This window comes from Triturus cristatus, chromosome 1_2 (genome assembly GCF_964204655.1).
Source record: "Triturus cristatus chromosome 1_2, aTriCri1.1, whole genome shotgun sequence".
NCBI classification, from domain to species: Eukaryota; Metazoa; Chordata; class Amphibia; order Caudata; family Salamandridae; genus Triturus; species Triturus cristatus.
The window spans coordinates 528,636,958-528,659,142 of record NC_140580.1 but is presented as its reverse complement, the minus strand read 5'-3'; the positions used below and the strand labels follow the sequence as shown (position 1 = coordinate 528,659,142).

Sequence of the window (22,185 nt, the reverse complement as noted above, 5' to 3'; positions counted from 1 at the left end):
TGCAGTGAGCAAGGCGGTTTCACCGCCGAAACGCGTCTGACCTGAGTTTGAAATAAATCGCCTTCTGTGCCAAAATATTTCACGGTGTTGTTGCCTGTTTGTGGAAAGACGATCAGGTTGTTACTATATATATATATATATATATATATATATATATATATATATATATATATATGTATGTATGTATGTATGTATGTATATATATATATATATATATATATATAAAAATTCACTGAAAAAACCATAGGTTTCAGGCACGTTATAGTTAGGAATTAGCATTTAAAAACCTTAGAAATTCACTGAAAAAACCATAGGTTTCAGGGACGTTATAGTTAGCTGGACTTTTCACTCGTACAAAACCATTGAAATTCCCCCGTTATAGTTAGTTCAGCTAACTATAACTCGCGCGCCCGCAATGCACTGCTGATGACATCACATATTACATCACTCATGACATCACTGATGACATCTCAAATGACAGTGAATGTGTGTTTTTCTGAAAATTACATATGTTTTATATATGTATATCTCAAGGTCGATGGAAGAATAAATGGGTATATAAGTGTCTAAATGGATGATTTGTTTTTGAAAAATTGATTGTATAACTGACTGATTAAGTGTATCTTGGCTTAGTGAGTAATGTTTAAATGTGTAAATATCTGTATCAGTCTCTCACTTTGTGTATAAGTGGCTGCATGGGTTGGTGAGTAGCTACATGAGTGTCTATATAGGTTATTAGTTGTTTTTTTGAGTATCAGTATGAGTGTCTGAGTGTCTGTATGGTTCGGTGGGGGGTATTACGTAGTGCATAGGTGCATGAATGAGTGACTCACTGTATGTGTTGAAGACAGCATGTGTGCAGGACTCTATGGGTGGATGAGTGTGTGCATGGGTGTGTTAGTGAGTGATAGACTGTCTCAATAGTGTCTTTATGAGTAACTACATATGTTTTAAACTAGTATATGTGACTATTGGTGTATATAAGTGAGTATATGTGAGAGTGAGAGATTGAAAGAGTTCCTGTATGAATAAGTATGTGTTTCTATAAGTGATTGTTTAAAAGACTGAGTATGTGTAAGTTTCTGTAGAAGTAACTTACCTGCTGCCTGCCCGACCTCGGATCCCCGGCGCCCCAGCCGCCACAGGGCCGCCCACCAATCCCGCATAGGTTTTCCCGCCGTTCCCTGTTGTGACCCCGCCCCCCCGCCTGCCGATTGGCCCCCGCGCTCCCCGCCTCCCAGCGGACCCTCCCTCCCGGCTCCCTTCTTATGATGCCCCCTGAGCGACCGCGCAACGGACGAGCGCAGCGGGAGCACCGATTGAGCGCCGAAGGTGCGCCAAAGGTAAGCCCGTCTACGCCCGTCCGCGCCTGGACCGCGCCCCGCGCCAGGACCCCTGGCCCCCGCAGACACCAGCCCACCCGCCGGACTTACGACGCCGCCACCCTCAACGCACTCAACACCGGCCGAATCCCAGGATGCTACCGAGCCACCCCGAGACGCACCCACGGACCCTTCAGCTGCCACTCCTGCAAGTTCACCAGCATCCGGACCTGCACTGCACCAACACTCACCAAGCCGAACACCAGCAGCAACCACCTGAAGTGCATCCTGCTCAACACCCGCTCCGTCCACAGACACGCCGTCCAACTCTGGAACCTCCTCGACACCACAGCTCCTGACGTCGCCTTCCTCACGGAAACATGGATGAACGCCTCCTCAGCGCCCGACATCGCCATCGCCATCCCAGAGGGCTACAAGATCACCCGGAGGGACCGCGGCAACCAGACCGGAGGAGGCATCGCCATCATCCACAGGAACACCATCCGCATCACGACCAACACCAACGACACCCTGACAACCGCCGAACACCTGCACTTCCAGATCCACACCGACCCCAAGACCACCCTCAGAGGCACCCTGATCTACCGACCCCCGGGACCCCGCACACCATTCAGCGAAGACATCGCCGACTTCATCAGCCCGCACGCCCTCCCCTCCGCTGACTACATCCTCCTCGGGGACCTCAACTTCCACCTGGAGAACGACAACGACCACAACACCACAACCCTGCTTCACAACCTCGCCAACCTCGGACTCAAGCAGCTGGTGACCACCCCCACCCACCTCGCCGGACACACACTCGACGCCGTCTTCTCTTCCAGCAAGGACATTGTCTTCAGCCACGCCACCGGACTCCACTGGACGGACCACAGCTGCATCCACTTCAGCTTCAGAAGGACCACGATCCACCACCACCAGCCACAGGTTGCACGAAGAAGCTGGAACAAGATCACAGCCAACCAACTCGCTGCATCCCTGAGCCAGCACCCTCCCGCCAGCTCAGCGAACCCCATCCAGGCTGCCGACAACCTCTCGAAGTGGATCAGCAACTGCGCGGACGAACTCGCACCTCTGAGGACCCCGCCCAGCAGACCCGGCAGAAAGAAGGCCCCTTGGTTCACCGACGAACTCAAATGCTCCAAGAAGAACTGCCGAGCCCTCGAGAAAGCCTGGAGAAGAGATCCAACACCTGACAACATGACTACCCTCAAGCTCGCCACCCGAAAGCACCATCAACTGATCCACGCCACCAAGAAAACAGCATTCAAGGACCGCCTAGACCACAACGCACACAACAGCAAGGAACTCTTCAACATCGTGAAAGAGCTCTCCAACCCCAACGCCGGAAACAACGACATCACCCCATCGCAAGACCTCTGCAACTCCCTCGTCTCGTACTTCCACAACAAGATCGCTGACATACACAACAGCTTCAGCACACAAACAACGCCCCCCACGACCGCACCAACGCCCCCCACCACCACCCTCAGCGCCTGGACACCGATCAACACCGAAGACACCATCCGCACGATGAACTCCATCCACTCCGGATCCCCAACCGACCCCTGCCCTCACCACGTCTTCAACAAGGCCGACGCAGTCATCGCACCCCACCTGCGGGACATCATCAACACCTCCTTCGACACCGCCAACTTCCCGGAGAGCTGGAAGCACGCCGATCTCAGCGCTCTACTAAAGAAACCAACAGCGGACCCCACCGAACTCAAGAACTACCGCCCCATCTCGCTCCTCCCGTTTCCAGCCAAAGTCATCGAGAAGACAGTCAACAAGCAGCTGGCCGCCTTCCTCGAGACGAACGGATCCCTCGACCCCTCACAGTCTGGCTTCCGGGCCAACCACAGTACCGAAACCGCCCTCATCGCTGCCACCGATGACATCCGAGCCCTGCTGGACAACGGAGAAACAGCGGCCCTCATCCTCCTAGACCTCTCCGCGGCATTCGACACTGTCTGCCACCGCACCCTAGTGCAGCGCCTCAACAACGTCGGAATCCAGGAGAAGGCACTGGATTGGATCATCCCTCGTTGGAAGGACACAGAGAGTTCGCCTACCCCCGTTCAGATCTGCAGCAACAGAAGTCATCTGCGGCGTTCCCCAAGGCTCCTCGCTCAGCCCCACCTTCTTCAATGTCTACATGAGCCCCCTTGCGGCCATCGCACGCCAACACAACCTCAACATCATCTCCTACGCCGACGACACACAGCTGATCCTCTCCCTCACCAACGACCCCGCCACCGCCAGAGCCAACCTACACCAAGGGATGAAAGACGTAGCCGAATGGATGACGACCAGCCGCTTGAAACTGAACTCAGACAAGACGGAAGTCCTCATCCTGGGCTCCTCGCCCTCTGCCTGGGATGACTCCTGGTGGCCCCCCGCCCTGGGATCCGCACCCAAACCGACAGACCACGCACGCAACCTGGGCTTCATCCTGGACTCCTCCCTCTCCATGACCAGACAAGTCAACGCCGTCTCCTCGTCTTGTTTCAACATCCTGCGCATGCTACGTAAGATCTTCCGGTGGATCCCCACCGAGACCAGGAAGACGGTCACCCAGGCCCTCGTCACCAGCCGTCTGGACTATGGCAACGCCCTCTACGCCGGAACCACCGCCAAGCTCCAGAAGAGACTCCAGCGGATCCAGAACGCCTCAGCGAGACTCATCCTCGACATCCCCAGACACAGCCACATCTCCAGACACCTGAGAGACCTGCACTGGCTCCCGGTCAACAAGAGAATTACCTTCCGGCTCCTCACCCACGCACACAAAACCCTACACAACCAAGGCCCGAGTTACCTCAACAGCCGCTTCAACTTCTACGCTCCCAAACGCCATCTCCGATCGACCAGTCTCGCCCTCGCCGCCGTCCCCCGCATCCGAAGAGCGACAACAGGAGGAAGGTCCTTCTCCCACCTGGCCGCCAAGACCTGGAACTCCCTCCCTCCCGACCTACGCCTGACCCAAGACCACCTCTCCTTCAGGAAGAAGCTCAAGACCTGGCTGTTCGAGCAGTAGCGGACCCCCCCCATGCGCCTTGAGACCCTCCGGGTGAGTAGTGCGCGTTATAAATGCCTTTGATTGATTGATTGAGTGTGGTGGTGTGTGTTTTTCTATCTGTATATGCAAGTAAATGGATGTTTGATTCTTTATTAGCATGAGTGACTATGTGTGCGAGTAACTCTATGGATGAGTGGTGTTGTGTAACAGGATGTATAGGTGTGTGAGTACATATGATGAGTGAGTACATGTAGGAGTGACTGTATAGGACTGTTGGTGAATGAGTGGATGTGTATGTGGATCTTAGAATTACTGAATAGGTTGTTGTAACTGGTATTGGTATGTCCATTGTTTTGAACATTGTAGTTTCTATTTTTGAATGTGTGTATCAAAGGGTATATTAGGGGAAGAGGAGGTCTGCCACTCTATCACAAGGATGATGTCATCAGTGATGTCATTAGTGATGTCATTTGAGATGTCATCAGTGATGTCATGAGTGATGTCACTGACCATGTCATGAGTGATGTAATATGTGACGTCATCAGCAGTGCATTGCGGGCGCGCGAGTTATAGTTAGCTGAACTAACTATAACGGGGGAATTTCAATGGTTTTGTACGAGTGAAAAGTCCAGCTAACTATAAGGCCCCTGAAACCTATGGTTTTTTCAGTGAATTTTCAAGGTTTTTTAAATGCTAATTCCGAACTATAACGTGCCTGAAACCTATGTTTTTTTCAGTGAATTTCAAAGGTTTTTTAAATGCTAATTTCTAACTATGCCTACAGAGATAGGACATGTGAAGAAAGTAGAAAACGCACAGAAAGAAAAAAAAGGAATGCAGAAAGTAGCTACAGAAGTCCTCAAAGACGAAGAAAAGTGCAGGAAGAAGGATAACGTGCAGAAAGAACAAACAGAAGAGCAGAAAGAAGCCTTGTTGCAAAATCATCCTGTACCCTCAACTTTTTCAGACGGATACTGGTGGTAACTGAGTCTGACTAACCAGTCCTAGAGCCAGTGCTATGTTAAAAGACACTCAGAATACAGTGAAAACACCTACATACATGTCTTTTATTTATTTTATTTTTTTAAGAAGGAGGACTGTGTGGCCCCCATTCTTTTTCTAATTTACTGGCCCTGGGGACCCCATCCCCCAGGGACTGCACCCTAATTTTTTTTGTTGAATTAATTTGGCCCTCCCAAGGCCTTAATCGGCCCCGGGGACCCCAACCCCCGGGTCATGGCCTTTTTTTAATTTAAATTCTTTAGGAGGGGACTGCGTTGCCCCCCTCCTCAGGTCACTTATGGCTCCGGGGACCCCATCCCACGGGGCCGGCCTTTGTTTTTTATTATTTTAAAAATATATATATTTATAGAAACACCTAGGACATGCTGGACAAACCGTATGTACCTATCAACATGACGATATGCGTGATATTCATTAAAAGGCGACTATGCATAGAATGAATCCACATGGAATGTATTTACACCGCTAGTGAAGCTCTGACGTGTCTGACGCCCTACCATGCCAAATTCCGGCACCCCCGCTGGTGGGTACTCTCCAAGTAGACACCCTTGTCGTTTATTTATACAAACATGGGTAGCTATTGACGGGCACATTTAATATACACGCACACCAAGCCATTCAAAGGGGATTCGACAAAAATTCGACCATACTATGCAAGAAACCCCCCTCACGGTTAATAAAAAACACATCCACCGCAGGATGTGCAATACTTTTTATTTTACTCTCTGGAAAGGAGACGAACCTCACTTGAGAGTCACAGCGTGCTCCTGGCTGAGCCCAATGCTGTGTTACACCCACCAGTGCCCGCCGATTGCCTCACACATCTGTGTTGTATTCCACCAGCTAGTGCGTATGCTATGACACTCTCTAGCCCATGTGCACTGTAACACCACCCCATGAATATGTCATTCCACACTTGCCTTCGCACGGGTTGTATTGCCCCACGTGTCTTCCTCGATGTGTATGTTATAACGCACAGCGCTATGCCATACATATTACAATCTGGGATCCATATCTTTGTCACAGTGCATATGCAACGTTACACTCCCCAGCACATATTTTATATTACAACTTTAGAGACTAGTTATGTTACACAACACTGCCCTGTGCATATTACACTCCAAGGCGCATATCGCATAGCACGCGCTAGTGCCTGTGCTATCTCGCGCTCTCCAATGAATCTGTCATTGTGCACAATGTATTGCATATTATATTTCACGCCCGGTTCATCTTATATCACACTTTTTGGTGCATAGTTTATACCATATACTACATCTAGTTTTCATTTTCAATCGTGCTCTCAGGACTATGTTCTATATATAACACTGCGTCCACCTACCCTTTTCACAGGCATTACATTTTGCGATGGGGGTGGAGGGTCAGGGGGTGTTTTTGCCAAGTGAGCCCGGAGTCACAGTCACAAACGTCCTCTTCTTCCTGAATAAAAGTGAGATTATGCTGCATACTTGTTCATATTTTAAGTAGTTCGCACAGACACACGTTTTAAAAAGAATAAAGTTCCTAATGCCCACCTTTTCTGAACAGCTTGCTGCCCCATCCACCTCCTCCCTATCCTCTGTTGTCTGAATCCATGGTCTAGCCTCCTCCCTCCTGCCATGCATGGTCTGATGTGCTGCCACTGCCCTCCATTTAGCATGATGTACCAGTCCACTCCTCCTGCCCTCCATTGCCCAATTCTATGGCCCATCATTGACCTCCTGCTTAGCCTCTGTGCTTAGCTTGCTGCCCCTATTCTCCTTCCCCCTGCCCCCCGATGTCTTTGTGCATGCCCCTGCTCCATCCTTTTTGCCCGCTATGTTCCATGGACCTGCCACTCCTATCTACTCTGAGTGTTCTGTTGAGCTGCCACTCCCCTCCCACCTGCCTAGCATTGTCAGATGACTGTAACCTGTCCCTGCCACCTCCACCCTGCCTGTCCACATGCCATGCCCCTATCCCCTTCCTCCTGTCCTCCATGGTCCATTTTACTGCCACACCCTTCTGCCCTCCCTGATCTGTTGTGCTGCAACTGCTCCTCCTGCCTGCCCCGCGCGGTCTGTTGTGAGGCCCCTTCCCCTGAACTCTCTTGTCTGTGCCCAGGTCCTGACCCTCCCTTCTATCCTCCATGGTCCTTTGTGCATGCCCCTGCACCCTCCTTCTTGCCAATCATAGCCATTGTGCTGCCACTAACCCTCCCGCTTGCCATGCATGGTCTTCTGTGCTGCCATGGCCCCTCCCACCTTCCCTGTGTGGTCAGCTAGCTGCCCCTGACCCCCTCCCACCTTACCTCCATGGTCTGTGTGTATGCCACCATAGTCTCATTGTTGCTCTCCATGGTGTGTCTTGTTTCTAGTGCCCATCCTGCCTGACCTCCATGGTCATCTTGCTGCTCCTGCCCTGCCACCTTGCCTCCAGCCCTCTGTTTCCATGTGCAGACCCCCTATTCCCTCCCTCCTGGCTTGTCTGTTCCATTGTAATGCCCCTGATCCGTCCCTCCTGCCCTTTATGGTCTGTTATGCTGCAGCTTTCTCTACTGTCTGTCCATTATGGTCAGCTAGCTACCATTGCCTCTTTCCCATCTGTTCTCTGTTGTCCATGTGCATGGTCCTGTCCCCTCCCTATTGCTTTCTATGGATTGTTGTGCTGCACTCCCGCCCCGCATGCGCTGTGTGGTGTATTGTGCTGCTGCAAACCCTGATGCCTGCCCTGTAGGGTCAGTTTGGTGCACCGCTCCATGTCCCTCCTGTCCTCTGTTATCCGAGTCCATGTCCTTACCCCAATTCCTCCTGCCTACCATGATTCAATGTACCATACTTGCGAACATTTTGAACTTGGTAAGAGGGAGATTTTGAAAAAAAACTGGGGTATTGATTTTCCCCTTTGAGTCACATTGAAAAAGAGGAGATTGTAGACAGGAGACAGATCAAATAAAGCCCATTTGAGCTTAAAAACATTGGACGTTTCCTGGCTGAAACGGGTCTGTTGGCATGTATGGTTGTACTACCACTGCCTCTTCCTTCTGCCCACAATGGTCTATTAAATTGCCACAGCCTCTCTTGCCAGTCCTGTATTGTTGGTTTGTTGCCCCTGCCCCCTTTCCACTGCCCTCCATAGTCTGTTGTGCTGCCACTGCCCTTCCTGCCTGCCCAGTGTGGTCAAATTGTTGCCTCTGCACTCTCCTACCTGCCTTCAATTTTCAGAGCCAGTGCCCCTGGCCTCTGCCTCTCATCAGTATCCCAATGAACAACTAGATTGCTAACATTCTATATTTATTACAAAAGTGTGGAACGCCTGACGTCATCTTGATGTAATCAAAACTGTAATATCTAGAGTATTTCCTTTAGAAATTACATATATGAGAGGGTCTTATTTGCATCAAAATTATGGTTAGTGCTCTAAAAAACTAAAATGAGGACATATTTTCTGAGTTTTCAAATAGCGACAAAGAACTTTTAAATTATTTGTAATCTTTACGTTTTTTTATCCAGTTGACCACTTGATTAAATGTTGCACCTTGGTGAGAGGATGTGGTGTTACTTCCCGAGCTGCAGACTTTGCAACTGGGGAACCAGGTTGGAGTTTCTGCTTCAGCTCAACATTCTGTGATTGTGGTCAAATCACTTAATCTCCCCATGTCTACAACCAAAATGAATTTGATCTTGTGTGATGTAACCAATGCTCATGTAAAGCATTCCAATACCTGACAAGTCTGCACTATATAAAACTGCAAATACACAAAAAAATAAGTGTTTTGCACACTTCTGTCATTGAGCTACATGTGGGCTACATCTGGGTGATATTTGTGCTGCATTTAGGCTCTTTTGTGTCTGGTGGCCATCTTGGGAGATTTATTTGTTATGAAGTTTCCTAATTTCCTCATTTACTGCAGTCCCCTCAGTAGGAAATGCTTTCAGTTTTTTACTTTGATCCCATGAAGAAGGTATTCAGATATGTCACACATTTGCCATAAATTCTGAATGTTAGCACTCTAGTTGCTCATTAGATCACTGTAGTAAAGCTACTGCTCACCACGGAAGTCTGCTGCTGGTATTAAAAGTGCATGTTTCAGTCTGCATATCAGAATTTTTTAATGAAATAGAAGAGGATTTGAGAAGTCACTCAAAATGTGCCCTAATTTTTCTTTCTTCAGCACTAATCATAATTTCTTTGGCAAAATGAACCCCCTCATTGTGTTCCTTTTTAAATTAAATGTTTTAAGTGTTACCAGTTTATTCCAATCAAGATGGCTTCAGGTGTGCCATACTTTTGTCATAAGTAAGACAGTAAGCACTCTAGTTGTTCTTAAGAACACTCTGGGACATTCTGTCATTAGGCTATACTTGGGCTACATCTGGGTGATATTTGGGCTACATTTGGGCACTTTTGTCTCTGGTGGCCATCTTGGGAGATTTATTTGTTATGAAGTTTCCTAATTTACTGCAGTCTCCTCAGTGGGAATACTTTCAGTTTTTTTATTTTGGTTCCATCAAGAAAGCATTCAGGTGTGTCACACATTTGCCATAAATTCTGAATATTAGCACTCTAGTTGCTCATTAGATCACTGTAGTAAAACTACTGCTCACCAGGGAAGTCTGCTGCTGGTATTCAAAGTGCATGTTTCAGTCTGCATGTCAGAATTTGTTTATGAAATAGAAGAGGATTTGAGAAGTCAAAATGTGCCCTAATTTTTCTTTCTGCAGAACTAATCATAATTTCTATGGCAAAATGAACCCCCTCATTTTGTTCCTTTGTAAATTAAATGTTTTAAGTGTTACCACTTTATTCCAATCAAGATTGCTTCAGGTGTGCCATACTTTTGTCATAAGTAAGACTGTTAGCGCTCTAGTTGTTCGTTAGAACACTCTGGGACATTCTGTCATTGAGCTATACTTGGGCTACATCTGGGTGATATTTGGGCTACATTTGGGCTCTTTTGTCTCTGGTGGCCATCTTGGGAGATTTATTTGTTATGAAGTTTCCTAATTTCCTCATTTACTGCAGTCTCCTCAGTAGGAAATACTTTCAGTTTTTTACTTGGTTCCATCAAGAAGGCATTCAGATGTGTAACACATTTGCCATAAATTCTGAATGTTAGCACTCTAGTTGCTCATTAGATCACTGTAGTAAAGCTACTGCTGACCAGGGAAGTCTGCTGCTGGTATTCAAAGTGCATGTTTCAGTCTGCATGTCAGAATTTTTTTATGACATAGAAGAGGATTTGAGAAGTCAAAATGTGCCCTAATTTTTCTTTCTGCAGCACTAATCATAATTTCTATGGCAAAATGAATCCCCTCATTGTGTTCCTTTGTAAATTAAATGTTTTAAGTGTTACCACTTTATTCCATTCAAGATGGCTTCAGGTGTGCCATACTTTTGTCATAAGTAAGACTGTTAGCACTCTAGTTGTTCGTTAGAACACTCTGGGACATTCTGTCATTGGGCTATACTTGGGATACATCTGGGTGATATTTGGGCTACACTTGGGCTCTTTTGTCTCTGGTGGCCATTTTGGGAGACTTATTTGTTATGATGTTTCCTAATTTCCTCATTTACTACAGTCTCCTCAGTAGGAAATACTTTCAGTTTTTTACTCTGATTCCATCCAGAAGGCATTCAGATGTGTCACACATTTGTCATAAATTCAGAATGTTAGCACTCTAGTTGCTTATTAGATCACTGTAGTAAAGCTACTGCTCACCAGGGAAGTCTGCTGCTGGTATTGAAAGCGCATGTTTCAGTCTGCATGTCAGAAGTTTTTTAATGAAATAGAAGAGGATTTGAGAAGTCACTCAAAATGTGCCCTAATTTTTCTTTCTGCAGCACTAATCATACTTTCTATGGCAAAATGAACCCCCTCATTTTGTTCCTTTTTAAATTAAATGTTTTAAGAATTACCACTTTATTCCAACCAAGATGGCTTCAGGTGTGCCATACGTTTGTCATAAGTAGGACTGTTAGCGCTCTAGTTGTTCTTTAGAACACTCTGGGAAGCTGCATTAGAACACAAAGGAATCAACTGACAGTCTCTGCCCTTGTTGGATGTACATGTTTTACTGAGAATGTCAGACTTCATTCTCACATGACTGAGAAAGATAATGTGAATTACAGAAAATATGCTCTCAGTTAGCTTAAAGATCACCTTCCAAACCTCTGTGAGAAAAGCATGAGAAAATAGTTTTCTCTCAAACATGATTCATGATATCACAGCAGAAGGCTTTTTCACATGGTAAAATCACCTTAGAACACACCACAATTCCTAAAATGAGTATGGTACCATCAACAAATGATTTATAATGTAACTAAAGTCTTAAAACCTTCTATTAACTGCAATGCTTTTTAATGAGGTGCTATCATGTATATTGGTCCCAAGATGGCTGCCAACACTTCTTGGATGAAGTGCTGACAGCCAATCAGATCTCACGATGAGATGTGTGGTTAGGCTCCGGCCAGATATATATGTGATTTTACTTTTGATTTTCTCAGGAACTACTGAACGGATTTACACCATTTAAGCAAAAGGCACATGCCTGACCTGAGGACTACCTCTTTGCCAAATTTCAAGTAATTCTGTTCGGCCGTCGTTCGGGCTGTGCCTTCGACTAAAGGTCCTATGGGAAAATGCATGGGGAAAACGTGTTTTGGGACCCCCCCTTTTTCTCAGCCCCCCGCTTGACGAATCACCCCGAGTCTTTCAGGGTAGGAGCTGAGCGGAGCCCCCCATTAGTTTTGAAAATTTCACGAAGATAAGTCAACCGGCGCCAAAGTTATTCAAAATAGAATTTTCAGATTTCCTATGGGAACTCAGTCCTAACTATATATATATTCACTGAAAAACCATAGGTTTCACACACGTTATAGTTAGGAATTAGCATTTAAAAAACCTTGCAAATTCACTTAAAAAATCATAGGTTTCACACATGCTGTAGTTAGCTGGACATTTCACTCGTGAAAAACCATTTAAATTCCCCCGTTATAGTTAGTGCAGGCAACTATAACTCACGCGACCGCAATCCTCTGCTGATGACGTCAGATATTACATCACTGTATTTAGACACTTATTTACCCATGTCTTCTTCCATTAATTTTTAGCTATACATATATTACAAATATTTTTTTTTCGGAAAGACACATATGTCATCAGTGATGTAATATCTGACGTCATCAGCAGAGGATTGCGGTCGCGTGAGTTATAGTTGCCTGCACTAACTATAACGGGGGAATTTCAATGGTTTTTCACGAGTGAAATGTCCAGCTAACTACAACATGTGTGAAACCTATGGTTTTTTAAGTGAATTTGCAAGGTTTTTTAAATGCTAATTCCTAACTATAACGTGTGTGAAACCTATGGTTATTTCAGTGAATTTGTACGGTTTTTTAAATGCTAAGTTATGTATTTATTTTATTTTATTTTTTAAGGTTTTTCACCGTGCGCGTACCGTACGCGCACGGTGTGCTTCGCGCACCGTGCGCGCGCTGTTACGCAGTTCGCTGAATTTTTCCGTTTCTACCGTACACGGACGCTACGCGTACTCCGCGATTTTTCGCAAAAAAATTAAAGGAAATTTTGGCCCTTGGGGGTCCTTCTGGGACCCCCTGACTAAGGCTAGGGGGTCAGGAACTGTCCACCCTGCCCCCTTTTCACGTTCTCCACCTTTGTTTTTCACCCCCTCAGACTGCGAGAGACAAAATGGCGGCCGACACTTCCTGGTTTCGACCGATTCTAATGTTTACTCAGATCTAACAACCAATCAGAATCGCGCTCGCGCACGGCAGCGTGCGCGTACGGTAAGTTTTACCGTACGCGCACGGTGCGCGCTTATAGATATATATATGCTTTTAAATGCTATTTTCTCAGGAAATACTGAACAGATTTACACCAGACCTGCAAAAGGCACATCCCTGACCTGAGGACTACCTCTCTGCCAAATTCAAGTAATTCTGTTCATCCGTACGGGCTGTAGCTTGGACTAAAGGTCCTATGGAAAAATGCATGGGGAAAACGCGTTTTGGGACCCCCCCTTTTTCTCAGCCCCCGCTTGACGAATCCCTCCGAGACTTTCAGGGAAGGAGCGGAGTGGAGCGCCCCACCTATTTTGAAAACTTCGCGAGGATTCGTCAATCGGCGCCAAAGTTATTCCAAATAGAATGTTGCAGATTTCCTATGGAAACACGATCCTGACTATAACTATCTACTGGCGACCGCCAGTAGATAATATATATATATATATATATATATATATATATATATATATATATATATAGGTTCGGCCCAAGTTGGACGCCGGTGCACTTGTTTGGGGGGGGGGTGCATTTTCCTCCGGCAGGGCCACGCCGGTAACAATGGCAACAATTTCACCGAAGCATAAAGGGATCCCACTTATGCAGGATTCCAATTTATGGCAATTTATTGATATAAAAAGACTGCTGCCATGCCCAACGTGTTTCGGTCCTACTCCTCGGACCTTAATCATGGGATGGAGTTACAGGCGCTACAGGTATCATTTATTTCGATTGCACACAATTACTTCCTGTTTACTTCACAGTGCATTGTGGTTGCAGTGGTTTGGGTGTTTAATTGAAGTGTCTTAAGTGAAAAGTGCAAAAGAATGTATATAGTGCCCAATTGTGCTGTGATTTAAAAACAGGTGATTTCTTAGAGGCAAACAATTACTTTTCTTAATCAAAGCATTTTGTTTAAATCACACAATATTTTTCAATTTGCCAGTAACAATATTAAAAGTTCTTGTATTTTATACTCGCTCCAGTGAGTATTTTTTCAGGTCTTTTCATTTTATGGAATGCAGTTATTAAAGTTCCAATGGTTGGTATTTTCCCATTTGCAACCTTAATTGATCACTTTTGGCTGTCTCTGGCATAGTTCTTTTTTTTCTTTTAAAGATTTGATCATCTATGGCCATAGTTTTGTTTTAACTTGGAGTCTATTCAATTCTACAGATGTTCTTTCTTCTTTTTTGATTTTAAATTTCTTTTCCTGTCTGTTCAGTTGTTGTCTCTTTTTGTTCTCTTTATCTTCTTCCTTATATAGTTCATTTTATTTTACCTTTTCTGTAGGTTTATATTTATTTTTGACTCTCCAGTGAGCTTATTCCTCATCTGTGGATATTTTGTTTTCCAGTACCCGTTTTTTAGGTCGAGCCTAGACAGCGCATGCGCTGTCGCAAGACCTATAGTAAATACAATATCAAGGGTGATTTCTCCTGTCACTTGCCCTTGGTTAACTCTGGCATAGCTCTTCTTATCTCGCTTGTTGTTGGCTGACGATCTGATCCGTCACTTCCGTTTTTGGAGGAAGCAGCACCGACCAACTACAGTTAAGTTACGCTGCAGGGCTGTATCTTTTAATTTAGGGACTACTTCATTGTTTTTTTGCCATGGCGCTTGGTTCACCGGACGTCATGTGCATACGTTTAATATGCACGGCCGCTTTAATTATTATTCCCCGGTGTTGTCACCCCCCACCACCACCCGCCCCTCGCTCCTTATTTAACTGGCAGGCTCCACCTAGTTATGCCATACGCAACCACGCACATTGTTTTGATGTACACGGGTGCCGTTCTTTCTTTCAGCACCGCACTCTCTTTCTGTTTAAAACACCAGTATGCCTATCTAACATGCTGGTTGTGTGTTTTATTTAATAAACTATTACCTTCATTATGGAAACTTCGGTGTTGCTTGGCACCGGTACTTTTGTTGCACGGCTTCCGTGCTGTCCGTGTACTAACATACAGCATACAGCAGGGGCGCTGGTGGTGTAAACTTCCTCCAATCAGCCTCTCCATTTTTGTTTAAACACACACTTCAGTGTTCACATCATACTTTCTAATTCCGAAGCAGAAAAGATCAATAGTCTTACAGAATCGGGCACATGGCTCTGGCGCTAATGACCGCCCCCACAAGGGCAGAGCTACTTTGGTGTTGGGTCGTGCAGAGGGGGGTGTCCGGCACAGGAAGGACACGGCTCACTTTCCCTCCCCCTGGGGGATGAGCAGGGGAGGTCTCCGGCTGGAAGGTTAACGTGAAAGCAGAAATTACCGTCCAAAGTGAGCTTAGAATTAAACTGTGTGAGTCTCGCACAGACCCATCAGAATACATAGGGGCAGATTTACAAGCCCCTTGCGCTACTTTTGCGTCACTTTTCCCATGTTAAAAGTGACGCAAAAGTGGCGCAAGGGGCTTGTAAATCTGCCCCAGAGTGCGCTGCCTATAAGAGCGCCTATGCACCTTATCTCATGCTGTGCGCATTTTAGAGAGAACAGGAACATTTAAGCCATCGACTGAGTACTATATGGTGATTAGAACATTTATACTATGAGAGAATGTGACTTCCAGGAAGATGATGAATGCACGCGAGAGCCGCAACATATACACGGCTGTCAGGAAAACGCTGTAAAACCGAGGGAGGGATCGATTTTTCTGCTCTCACAGTTGAGCTTTTGGGCGCTTCTTGGTGCCCCACCACCCCCTTTTCAATGAGCCACTTGGGCATCAGCTCCAATGTTCTCCTAGATGAACTCTAAGTAGTTACTTGGAGACTTTGACCTAAAAGGTACCACCCTCAAACTTTCCTCTGGGAGATGGCCCATAAGGCAGTGATGTGTATTTTTTTCCAGAGCTTTATATAGCGCGAACTCGACGCGAAGGTATCGGAGCGCTTTACATGAGCACCAGTTGCATTACAGACGGAGGCATTCATTAGGTCGAGCCTAGACAGCGCTGTGTATGCATTTTCTTTTATTGTGTGCATGTGTGTAAGTTATATTTGTGTAAAATATCTTCCAAAATGGTGTGCTAGCTTATTTCAGTGATGCGTTACTGGTTCTGCTTATGCTGTGTTTAAAAGATTTTTGTTAGGGTACTTTGCATTTTATCTAACCTGTGTACTGACTGTTTTTTAAATATTAGCTGTTATATATTTATTTATTTGTGTTATCATGACCTTCAGCTACAGTGTCAGATCGCTTCACATAAATAGAAAGGCAAGCATTTGCAATGCAATAAGTCTCACATTTACGAGAGTTTGAGCTATTGGCATTGTAAATGACAACGCCTTTTATTTATGTGTTGGCTTTCAAAACGGATAAATAAAAGGCATTATCATTTACAATGCCGATAGCTAAAACTCTCGCAAATGCGAGACCTATTGCATTGCAAATGCTTGTTTAGTTTTTGTTTCATGGCCTTTAATCTTATGTATTCCTCAGTTAGTTAAAGGTGTACATAAAGCTCCTCGTCCTGGTTGAGTCCTCTCATTGAGATTGAGTGTTCTGAATGTTATTATGTGTTTTGACTCTTTTTGTCTCAGGAGTTTCTCTCGATTACCACCTCTTTCAGAATGGGGTATTTGTTCAATAGCATAGAATTTCAGATCCTCCCATTTGCTATTATGGGTTTTCTCTATGTGCTTAGCTATTGCATTGGCTCGATCTTTATTCTATGTCGCTCAAATGTGCTCTAGAATTCTCTTTTTAACTTCACACGTTGTGCTACCAATATATCTTAACTTGCAGGGACATTCCACAATGTAAACAACATATTTGCTTCTGCAGGTGATATGTTGTTTTATTTTCCATTTCATTCCGTTATTGCAGTCAATTTCTCTTTGTTGAATCGCAATGCGGCATGCCTTGCATCGCTTGCATGGCCAAAAGCCTTCCACCTGCATACATGTGGGAGATTGAGTTTCCCTAAAGTGGCTGTGTGTTAATTTGTCCCCTATATTTGTTGCTCTTCTGTATGTAATGTTGGGATGATCTCCTACAATTTCTGACAGTACTGGATCCAATCGCAAAATTCCCCAGTGTTTCTTGATGATTTTCATTAGACTATTTGCTTCTGTGCTGTATGTTGTTATCAGCCTAATTTTCTGGGGAGTTTCAGATACCTTTGTTTTTCGTTTGTTTGAACTACCCAGAAGTTCTTTGCGTTTTTGCGTCTTCACTCTCTGCAGGCTTTTTTAAAGAATTTTCTTTGGGTATCTTTTATTTTGGAATCGTGTCTGTGTTGCTTCACTATGTCTGGTAAATTCCGTGTCTGAGGAGCAATTTCTCCTAAGTCTTAGAAACTCTCCATATGGGATGCTCCATTTTAGTTTAGCCATATGGAAACTATCCGCATGCAGGATTGCATTTGTTGCTGTTTTCTTGCGGTACAGAGTTGTGTGCAGCATGTTGTCTTTCACATAAATTCCAGTATCCAAAAACGCCACATTCCCTAGAGCTGATGTCATATGTGAATTTCAACTTTGTCTCATTGTAATTTAATTTTTTAAAGTACACCGAAAATTCCGCTTCCGTTCCATCCCATATGATGAAAAGATCATCTATGAAGCGGAGCCATAGAATTGATTTCTCCATGAAATAATCATTGTTCGGTGCCCATGCTATTTTTTGCTCAAACCAACCCATCACTAAGTTGGCATAATTAGGTGAAAAGGAAAATCCGATTGCACAGCCTTTGATTTGTTTGTAAAACCGTTTGTTGAATAGGAAGATGTTATTATTTAAACAAAGTGTGATCATTTCAATTAGCATTTCATTGTGATGTTGATATTGAATATGCGTGGAACATGCTGTACATATGTTTTTTAAAGGGTAAAGGAGCCGCACGGCCCTACTCCTCCTAATGATCACATTGAGCCCCAAGGGATGGGTTTTTTTCTGGCCCCGGCGACCCGATTCCCTGGAGCCCACATTAATGAAAGGAGGATGCCCTGGTGCCCACCCAGGGCATTCGCCAAACACTTGTTGGGGGCTGGGCAGGGAGGCCCAGCCCCCCGTGGCCCCAGCCTGCTCTCCACATGCTGCAATGACAGCATTGCTTCCGCCCACAGTGAGCAGTTAATTCTGCTGCTCCTCCCTCCCTCCCTCTCTTGATCTGTTTTCCTGCCTGCATCAGTGCTGATAGGCAAACAGATCAAAAGCCTGCTACCAGTTTGTGGGAGCATTTTCAAAGCTCCCACCGGCTGGCAGCAGACTTTTTGTTTGCTCCAGCATGGTGGGAGGTTCAGAAATGCTCCGGTCAGGCAGGAGCAGACACAGGTTTCCCTGCCTGTGCCAGTGCAGCAGGGAAACCAATGTGTCCTGGGGTGGGCTCCCGGGACACAGCTAGTGTACGGCACCAGGCGATAGGGTCCCCGGGGCTTCCTATCAAATTTAGTGTGATTCCGTAAAGCGTTGTTTGCTGTAGCCCTTCTTTAAAAAGCCTCTGGAAAATGCATGGGGATTTTGCGCTTTGGGAACCCCCTTTTTTCTCGCCCTCCCCCCTACACACCTGATGGATCACCCTGAAACCTTACAGGCACAAACTATTCAAAATGTAGCACCTTTGTGGAAAGTTTCACAGAGATTCGTTAGAAGGGGATAAAGTTATTAGCAACACACAACAAGTGCTTCCTGTGGAACAGCTGACCTAACTAGAACTACCCAGTGGTGCCTGCCACTGGGTACTAGTTTAAAGAAAATAAAAAAGGTCTTGTCTAATGCTAAACTCAAATTCCCATTAACATAGCTGTTGTGGTTTCAATTCAAAACGCACAAAAAACTTAAATTCCACCGGTAATGATTACCTATGTAATCGTACCTGTCCCCAGTGCACTTGTAATGACTTGAGACACGTGTACTACCTCCTAGGCATTGCCAAAGGTTGAGCTGAAGGAACTCTGGAGTGAAGAAGAGTTGCCCTAGTTCAGTGGTGTCAACCGTGACATGGACATCACGTGTGAGAAAATAGTATTTATGTCCTTGTTATCCACCACAGTGTCATTATTAAGCATGCATGTGTGAACTGACACTTTAAGTTGCATCGGCACACTACTGGAAGAAACACTACTGGATTTCAGGTTGGCTTCATTTTTACAAGTAGAACTGCTCATATGCTTCCAACTTGTATGTTTTGACATGAACTAATGTGTCTTATTAATATTAGAGAACCAAATCTGGTAAATGCATTTTCAAACACAGTTTTAATAGGCCGCAAAGAAAACTGGATTCTATCTGAACCGTGCACGCTGGACTACTTCTATTGTGAAGCCCAGATTCCAACTGAACATGGTGAGAAACAAAAGAAGAGAGATTTTCTGAAGGAATGTCTTGGTAAAATGAAACAAAATCGAGCCCCAACATCCTGGGAGAGACACATGAATAGGAATGTATAAAGACCAAACATGGATTTGAAGCTCTGAGATGACTTACCGGTAAAGGGTTAAGGTTTTGGTCCACTAAGTTATTATATCCATGGTCAAAGAACGAATGGCGAATAACCACGTCTATTCCTTGATTTGCAGACATTCCTAACGTGTTCAGCCATCTAAAAAGTGGAAAATGCATCTATAAGTGCTTCCAATAATACACGCAAGTGATACAAATAAAACACTGGATGGACGAGCAAAGAGATGCAAACAGATGTTTCTGCCTTGAGATATTTATGCAGTAGTTTGATGTGAACGGTGATATAATTTAACCACCAGTATGCGCTTTTAAAACGTATTTTCTGATGCCAAGTCTCCTGCTTTATTGCTTAGTTAATGTTATTTTGAAGAAATCTGGCAGCATATACCTCTTAGTCAACGAATCACCTTTTCTCCTTTTGCTTTTCATAGCAAAAGGGTGGTTCTCTCTTGGCAGGGCCAGGGCCTGTGTCTTTACTGAACTCTTGATAAACAGCCACCCACTGACTCTCGAAAACAACACATAACTATAAAAGCACAAGGCTGTAAAGATCATTAACATCGATTTCACTATGAATTCCATTTATGGATAAAATACAGTGCACACAATTCACTAAGCAATTTACACTTACAAGTCTGCCTTACACGTATAAACGTACAAATCGTAATTTGTACAAGTGCCAAACCACTTTTGTAATTAAAAAATATTTTACTCACCCCTAGGTTGCTCCGTGAATATATATCATGTTGAGGTTTGCATAGGGAGGGTCCCAGCATGAATGGACTAGAAGTTTTTGAACGCCAACAAATGGAAGTTTATTACTATTTACTGTTAATTTTCTGACTGCCTCTCACTCTAGAAATGGTTGGTGATTAACTCCTATCAATTGAAGGAGAAAATAAAATACCCGGGTACGAGACACTCTTCGAAAAGAATGGAGTGCAGAGGATAGATTTCTCCACGAGAATAAATATAATTATTTTTTGAAGTGGAGAAAAAAGGTTCAAGTGCGTTTGCACTAGCTTGTTTTTTTTGCGCAATCAAAATGATATGCTTCTATATTTCTGCATGTAAAAATTATATTCCAAAAGATTTCCATGAAAGTGACGGGAAACCTGGCAGGTTTAAGGGGTTACTTCTCCAACTTTTGTGAATTATTTTAATATAAGGCCTCGCGTGTTTGTTTATTTCAATTTTAGGTGGCAGGTTCATTCCTTCATCAGCTTGTGGACATGCATAAAGGGACAACACACATTTTCAAAAGCTGTTAAATCAAAGATTTGCACAGAGGTGGAGATAAAGCGTAAGGAGACGTGACAGTCCTGCCCCACGTCACACAGGTCACCAGGGACATAGACCACCTGACCGATCAGCAGGTGAAGTGGATGCATCCCTGAGCACACATTTACAGTGTGATTAATAAACACACATGACTATAATACAGCCAATCCTCAAGTGGCTTCAGATTTTGGAATGCTGATATTCAGTGGTTGGCTGAACAATGGAGGTCAGCAATCTCAGACCCAACCTCTGCAACACAGCATGAAGACATCATTGCTCCAAAAGCATAACATGTGCATGGATATGGCATGGACAGTCGGGCCATCAGATATGTAGTGCATGTGTTATTGTGTCTGTCAATTTGAGAGTATGGCGCTTGTATCTTGCAACCTTAGACTCTAGGTGATTGGGGAGGGATGTGGTGGGTCACCTCCCAAGTGCCCAAATGGGCTAAACATTTCTAGTGAAGGGTTCAGCTAAATGTTGTGTGTTACAACATTAAGACCATGATGAGCTGCCTTCAGTTATCGATACCCACATGGCCCTTGTTAGTCTTAGACTCCTGCAGTGTAGTGCTGGGTTGAACATTTGTGCTGGCCTGATTTGGGGTTTCAGTCCAGGTTTGATCAACATTGTCATGTTGGACCCTTGAGAAAAGGGCTGGGTACTTGCTCAAAAAATTGCATTCAGACAGCAGCATTGGCCAGTACCCATAAAAAATGAAGTTAAATTGTATGAGGGAAAACATATTACACAGTTTCAGGATTACTGCATGCCTGAAACTGTGGGTGTATTTTGTACTATATCACAATATGCACTTAAATCACATGTGATTTAAGTGATGCACAAAATCCTCCATGCAAGAACATCCTTTTCCTCTGGCACGCTGCCATATATGATACCAGAGTAATCATTGAGGTCACTCTGTGAGGCTTTCAAAACAGAGATTACAAATCATATCTGTCTACCAGCAAGACTTGACTAAGCATTCATTGGACCATTGTCACTGCCTTCAATCCACCATAGCTGCCACATTTTCCAGTTCACAAAGGCAAACTAACTAACTTCTCACATCAGGAGTTGGCAGTCCTACCTAAGGAGGTGATGAAGGCAGAGGATTGGCTATTTTGTCACCTGCGACCCAAGCCAACACCGAAAGCCAGGTCAATATTTTGCTTCAAATCTCCATCAAGCTAAATGCTGTTGCCACATACCCTCATGAAGTGAAGGATATTGAAAAGTGATGGAAGACTGAAAAGGCATTATAAACACTGCTGTGAATTGGGTTCCAAAAAGTGTAAAGGCTGGCATCATTTCTCAGCAGCAGGAAGAT

The 22,185-nt window shown here is 44.8% G+C and overlaps 1 protein-coding gene across 2 annotated transcripts in view; it reads right to left on the bottom strand.

The window, feature by feature from the left end:
- Positions 1 to 22,185, bottom strand: part of HPSE2 (heparanase 2 (inactive)) — a 1,995,135-nt gene that overhangs the window by 242,590 nt on the left and 1,730,360 nt on the right. For both annotated transcript variants that reach the window (XM_085615005.1, XM_085615004.1), the window contains one exon: positions 19,596 to 19,710. In XM_085615005.1, the coding sequence (XP_085471131.1) occupies positions 19,596 to 19,710 (115 nt within the window). The remainder of the gene's footprint in view (positions 1 to 19,595; positions 19,711 to 22,185) is intronic.